The sequence below is a fragment of the Cherax quadricarinatus genome, chromosome 43 (assembly GCF_038502225.1).
Source record: "Cherax quadricarinatus isolate ZL_2023a chromosome 43, ASM3850222v1, whole genome shotgun sequence".
Lineage (NCBI taxonomy): Eukaryota > Metazoa > Arthropoda > Malacostraca > Decapoda > Parastacidae > Cherax > Cherax quadricarinatus.
The window spans coordinates 20,441,361-20,448,719 of NC_091334.1; the positions used below are offsets into that span (position 1 = coordinate 20,441,361).

A 7,359-nucleotide genomic window follows, 5' to 3' on the forward strand; every position below is an offset into this window, starting at 1 on the left:
TGCGACAAAACCCTACACTTCCCCTCCCCCTCCAGGTGAACTTCCCGTCTTACAATCGATCTTCCTGACGTCTAAGGGAGTGAACTTCGAGCTTGGTGGCCGCTCCTCCTGGCTATTCCCTCTCAATGCTCTCTTATAACAGAGATAACTGCAAGCCTCTCTGGCAAAATATATTCTCCAACGTCTCTCGAGTAGTCAATTATATGGCACAAAGACGTATATTTAAGTAACTGTCTAATATTCCCCTGTCTCCAAGATTTCGTTTATAACTCGTTCAATTTTTCAATGCTGGTGTGCTGCAACTATTGTCATGTTCAGGTACCGTACCCGCTGCTCAATAATATATAGGCCATTCCCGGCAGTGGCGGCACCAAGTGAGGGCACAAGGGCTTCCCCATAATCTTCCCCGGCCTTCAAAACCCCTCTAAATAAAAACAATAATGATAATAATTCAGCTTCAAGAAAAGTCCTCTTGCTTCCTCCAGCTAGACATCCACCCCTAAACACCTCCTTGACGGAAATTCTGAAGCTGCCCCTGGTTCCCAGATTCAATTTCCTCGCAATAACTTGAGAAATTATTATTATTATTATTATTATTATTATTATTATTTTATTCGAAAGCAAACGCTAAACCCGTATCCATCATGCAGTATTGTTTTCAAAATGGTGTGGTACATTTTTCATAAAATGGCCTGGTGGCTAAAGCTCCCGCTTCACACACGGAGGGCCCGGGTTCGATTCCCGGTGGGTGGAAACATTTCGACACGTTTCCTTACACCTGTTGTCCTGTTCACCTAGCAGCAAATAGGTACCTGGGTGTTAGTCGACTGGTGTGGGTCGCATCCTGGGGGACAAGATTAAGGACCCCAATGGAAATAAGTTAGACAGTCCTCGATGACGCACTGACTTTCTTGGGTTATCCTGGGTGGCTAACCCTCCGGGGTTAAAAATCCGAACGAAATCTTATCTTATCTTATCTTAATATGATGGCATCCAGTAAATTTAGGTTTCGTAGATGCAGAGTTTTGCCAATTTTCTAACATTGGCAATAAATATGGAATCGTTGTATTACGGGCAATAACTGGGGAATGTCTCCTCTAATCAGTTTCAACTTTCAGCAATGGTGAACTTTGCTCAAAGGAAGTTCTTTATCGATTTTGGGCTCTGCAGGTTTTAATTTGCTAATTTGATTAAACAGGTTTCCATTCAATAACTAGATATTTCCTCTTCTGTTCGGCTTCTAACCCTAAATATGGGTCTGTGTTCACTAAAGACATTTATGGATTTAACTTGTTGGGCAGGTGCCACTTTATCAGTTTTATTGAAGAAATTACAAGAACAAACTTCTTCATGCGATGATTTGTGAATACCTAATCCGATCGGCTTCAGTAACTTCAATATTTTTTTTATTTATTTATTTATTTAGAAATTTAGCATACAAACAGAGGTACAAAAAATACAGGTGGATTATTGTGGATTATTGTTGAATTGTGTAGGGGCAGTTTACAAAATTTTACTTCAATCCTTCAGCTGGCTTTAAAAACAAATCTTACTGAGAACAATAAACTGAAAAATATTGAAAATTTACGTTATATGGCATTTTTTTTATTTCAAGAGTTTAGTAAACTTAATTGTCGTATATTCATACGGCTTTATTCCAGAGCCGGCACACATACTCTGGTAGTGTTGTTATCTTCCTTTCCAAACATTGCTTTGTCTTACTTAGAAGAAAGTTTGTAATGTTATCGGGGCGCACAGTAAATGTCTTATTAGCTGCGTATGTGTCCATTTATCTAAAAAAATTATGTAGAACATTCTTGTTTTCTGTTATATTACTTGAGAAATCTTATTAACCATTCTTTCAGTATTCATTACCTTTGTAACTTGTGAGTTCATTACCTTTGTAACTTGTGAGTTCATTACCTTGTACCTAGTTCAGCCATCAAAACTTTGGAGCCCGGTCCCTGGACCCATTGTGTACCTCTGTAATCTGTAAATACCTTTGTAACTTGTCATGATTGTGACTAGACCTACCTGGAGTTCATTACCTTTGTAAATTGTGAGTTCATTACCTTTGTAAATTGTGAATTCATTACCTCTGTAACTTGCTCAGCTATCAAAACTTTGAGGCCCAGTCCCTGGACCAATTATGTACCTCTGTAATCTTTTGACTACCGCCCACAGGATGGGTATGGGGTGCATAATAAACATATTAAACTAACTAACTTTACTCAGGTATACACAAATACAGTTACATAGATTATCATACATAGAAGCATGTATGTAGAGAACCTAAGATAATCCAAACAAGTCAGACAGTGACTTTTTTCCATTTGTGTCCTTTTAATGCGTGACTCAATCCATTCTGTTCACTTGAAAGGGAGCTGAGTAGTATGGAACCAGTACTGTAATTAATCCATAACCCGCATGAAGGTCAGTACTCTGGGTAATTATAATTAAGTTTGCCAACAGACTTCCAGGATATTCGACTCTCAGTTTGACAGACAGAGGTTGGATGTGAGCAGGATTTAATACCCCGTTAATGAAAAAAAATATCTGAAATCTTGATGAATTTTCAGTGGTAGCAAGATATATTTGTGTACATTATCTATGTGAAGAAATCGTTATATATGAAACGACTGTAATACATATTTTTGTGATGTAACTATACCAAGTGGAGCCTGATGAAGATCATTTGTGTGATCTGTAATACTGTTTTTTTTTGCTCTACCTAGACGCTCACTGGATGAGCATCAGGGTGCACAGTAAACTACCTGGTCACTGGATGATCATGAGGGTACACAGTAAACTATCTGCTCACTGGATGAGCATGAGGGTACACAGTAAACTACCTGCTCACTGGATGAGCATGAGGGTACACAGTAAACTACCTGCTCACTGGATGAGCATGAGGGTGCACAGTAAACTACCTGCTCACTGGATGATCATGAGGGTACACAGTACTACCTGCTCACTGGATGAGCATGAGGGTACACAGTAAACTATCTGGTCACTGGATGATCATGAGGGTACACAGTAAACTACCTGCTCACTGGATGATTATGAGGGTACACAGTAAACTACCTGCTCACTGGATGATCATGAGGGTACACAGTAAACTACCTGCTCACTGGATGAGCATGAGGATACACAGTAAACTATATGCTCACTGGATGATCATGAGGGTACACAGTAAACTAAATGCTCACTGGATGATCATGAGGGTACACAGTAAACTACCTGCTCACTGGATGATCATGAGGGTACACAGTAAACTATCTGCTCGCTGGATGAGCATGTGGGTACACAGACTATCTGCTCACTGGATGAGCATGAGGGTACACAGTAAACTATCTGCTCACTGGATGAGCATGTGGGTTTACCTGGAGTTTACCTGGAGAGAGTTTCGGGGGTCAACGCCCCCGCGGCCCGGTCTGTGACCAGGCCTCCTGGTGGATCAGCGCCTGATCAACCAGGCTGTTGCTGCTGGCTGCACGCAAACCAACGTACGAGCCACAGCCCGGCTGATCAGGAACTGACTTTAGGTGCTTGTCCAGTGCCAGCTTGAAGGCTGCCAGGGGTCTGTTGGTAATCCCCCTTATGTGTGCTGGGAGGCAGTTGAACAGTCTCGGGCCCCTGACACTTATTGTATGGTCTCTTAACGTGCTAGTGACACCCCTGCTTTTCATTGGGGGGATGGTGCATCGTCTGCCAAGTCTTTTGCTTTCGTAGTGAGTGATTTTCGTGTGCAAGTTCGGTACTAGTCCCTCTAGGATTTTCCAGGTGTATATAATCATGTATCTCTCCCTCCTGCGTTCCAGGGAATACAGGTTTAGAAACCTCAAGCGCTCCCAGTAATTGAGGTGTTTTATCTCCGTTATGCGCGCCGTGAAAGTTCTCTGTACATTTTCTAGGTCGGCAATTTCACCTGCCTTGAAAGGTGCTGTTAGAGTGCAGCAATATTCCAGCCTAGATAGAACAAGTGACCTGAAGAGTGTCATCATGGGCTTGGCCTCCCTAGTTTTGAAGGTACACAGACTATCTGCTCACTGGATGATCATGAGGGTACACAGTAAACTACCTGCTCACTGGATGATCATGAGGGTACACAGTAAACTACCTGCTCACTGGATGAGCATGAGGGTACACAGTAAACTACCTGCTCACTGGATGATCATGAGGGCACACAGTAAACTATCTGCTCACTGGATGAGCATGAGGGTACACAGTAAATTATCTGCTCACTGGATGATCATGAGGGTACACAGTAAACTACCTGCTCACTGGATGATCATGAGGGAACACAGTAAACTACCTGCTCACTGGATGATCATGAGGGTACACAGTAAATTACCTGCTCACTGGATGATCATGAGGGTACACAGTAAACTATCTGCTCACTGGATGAGCATAAGGGTACACAGTAAACTACCTGCTCACTGGATGATCATGAGGGTACACAGTAAACTATCTGCTCACTGGATGATCATGAGGGTACACAGTAAACTATCTGCTCACTGGATGATCATGAGGGTACACAGTAAACTATCTGCTCACTGGATGATCATGAGGATGCACAGTAAACTATCTGCTCACTGGATGATCATGAGGGAACACAGTAAACTACCTGCTCACTGGATGATCATGAGGGTACACAGTAAATTACCTGCTCACTGGATGATCATGAGGGTACACAGTAAACTACCTGCTCACTGGATGAGCATAAGGGTACACAGTAAACTACCTGCTCACTGGATGATCATGAGGGTACACAGTAAACTATCTGCTCACTGGATGATCATGAGGGTACACAGTAAACTATCTGCTCACTGGATGATCATGAGGGTACACAGTAAACTATCTGCTCACTGGATGATCATGAGGATGCACAGTAAACTATCTGCTCACTGGATGATGATGAGGATACACAGTAAACTACATGCTCACTGGATGATGATGAGGGTGCACAGTAAACTATCTGCTCACTGGATGATCACGAGGGTACACAGTAAACTACCTGCTCACTGGATGATCATGAGGGTACACAGTAAACTACCTGCTCAGTGGATGAGCATGATTGTACACAGTAAACTACCTGCTCACTGGATGATGATGAGGGTGCACAGTAAACTACCTGTTCACTGGATGATCATGAGGGTACACAGTAAACTATCTGCTCACTGGATGATCATGAGGGTACACAGTAAACTATCTGCTCACTGGATGATCATGAGGGTACACAGTAAACTATCTGCTCACTGGATGAGCACGAGGGTACACAGTAAACTATCTGCTCACTGGATGATCATGAGGGTGCACAGTAAACTATCTGCTCACTGGATGAGCATGAGGGTACACAGTAAACTATCTGCTCACTGGATGATCATGAGGGTACACAGTAAACTATCTGCTCACTGGATGAGCATGAGGGTACACAGTAAACTATCTGCTCACTGGATGAGCATGAGGGTATACAGTAAACTATCGGCTCACTGGATGATCATGAGGGTGCACAGTAAACTATCTGCTCACTGGATGATCATGAGGGTACACAGTAAACTATCTGCTCACTGGATGATCATGAGGGTAAACAGTAAACTATCTGAACATTAAAATGGTATAAAATACCTGTCGGTATTTTATACCATTTTAATGTTCAATCTGTCAGACACTGCTACACAAGGGTATCTTGGTACAGACCTGAAATCTACTTCGACAACTTCTACTAGTGAGAACGGCTGGATTTGAGAGGGACCTGACCTCCCAAAGTGACCTACGTCTCACCTCCTGGCGCTATATAAGGCTCCATCCTGTCCATTCAACTTCATATTGTTTCAGACTTTGGAACAATGCTCTTCTCCAGACTGAGGGACTGACCACCTCAAAACTTTAAGGGTGATGGACTGATTACATCGTCTTCAAGTCTCTTCTGCTTCTATCAACTTTTCTGTACTCGACTGAAGAAGCCTACTGTGTAGGCGAAACGTTTCAAAATAAAGATACCTAACCGTTGCATATGTGTCTTACCTAACAACAGTAAACTATCTGCTCACTGGATGATCATGAGAGAACACAGTAAACTGGATTGACTTTGGGATGTGCAGGTGCCAGTTTTATTGAAGAAATTGTAATACTTGTTTTCATGTCATAATCTGTGACAGCTTTGTCCAATCGGCTTCAGAACTTCAAAACTCATAACCTGAAAATGTAACTTCAGAGCGGGTTCAAACTTAGAGTTCTGGTGTATTTTGGGATGTTGATGTCTGTGAAATAACTACAGAATGCCTCTTATGACTTATTTTGCTGTATAGCCCTTGTGGCTTAGCGCTTCTTTTTGATTATAATAATAATAATATGACTGATTTTAAACTCTCACAGGTGACAATTTACAGTTGGGATAATAATAATAATAATAATAATAATAATAATAATAATAATAATAATAATAATAATAATAATAATAATAATAATAATAATTTATATTTGGACATGATACATAGTTGTACAAGGAATTATAGTAGTTGGGTGTACATGCCTAAAGCGTTCTATAATTTATGAATGCCTCTTCCAATTAGCTTCAGATTTTCAGTGCTGATATTTACTCTATTAGACTCTTATCTTATTTCTCTTCCGCTCTCTATACTCTTGCTTTTACGTCCATTGAGAGAGAAAGAACTAGGCTTATGAGATACGGGGATTCTTTCTGGGATCACATAGCGACTGAAACACGTCTAATTAGTATTTAGACTTCCTTACAAAAAAAAAAAAAACCATCTGTATCCAAAGTTACGACCATTTAGAGAAAGTCTGTGTTTTCAGAGAGAGTAAAGGGAGCATTGTCCTCTGTGTAGTCGCAGGTTATTTGTAGCAAATAATGATATTCCTGAGATAGTCATTTCATCTGGAATAATAATACTGTCATTTATAGCATTATTAACCTGTATTTTGAAAATCTATTTGATAATTGAGTTGATAGCTTCTGTGTTAATATGACGGCGGAAAAAAAAATATAACTATTTTTGATCTCCATGTGTTTTAATTAAGATTGAAAAAGACTTCATGTGACTAGATATCTCCAATTAAACGCAGATTACACTTAACAAAATGTATACAACTAAGGAAAGAAATAATTTACCATTAAATAAAATATTAAATAGTTAGCGAGAGGCTGGTGGGTTAGCGTTTTCTCTCTTAATATTGACATTGATCAGTTGTTGGGAGAAGCTGGTGTCGTCTGCTGCTGCTGCTGCTGCTGCTGCTGACACCCACTACCTCTGCTGCAACATTCCCATCTAGTCCGGCACAGCCTTTTTTTAACTTGTTGTACCGTCACACCAGCAAGTATGGAGTTCAGGTTCG

At 41.0% G+C, this 7,359-nt stretch overlaps 1 protein-coding gene across 3 annotated transcripts in view; it reads left to right on the forward strand.

Annotated features, from left to right (window-relative positions):
- The first annotated feature begins 7,199 nt into the window (after positions 1-7,199).
- The window catches only part of LOC128694140 (alpha-tubulin N-acetyltransferase), a 70,600-nt gene continuing 70,440 nt past the window's right edge, over positions 7,200-7,359 (forward strand). For 2 of the 3 annotated variants that reach the window (XM_070093654.1, XM_070093655.1), the window contains exon 1: positions 7,201-7,359. This exon is cut by the window's right edge and continues 85 nt beyond it. In XM_070093654.1, the coding sequence (XP_069949755.1) occupies positions 7,344-7,359 (16 nt within the window). In that variant the 5' untranslated portion in view covers positions 7,201-7,343. The other variant, XM_070093653.1, reaches the window with a different exon arrangement.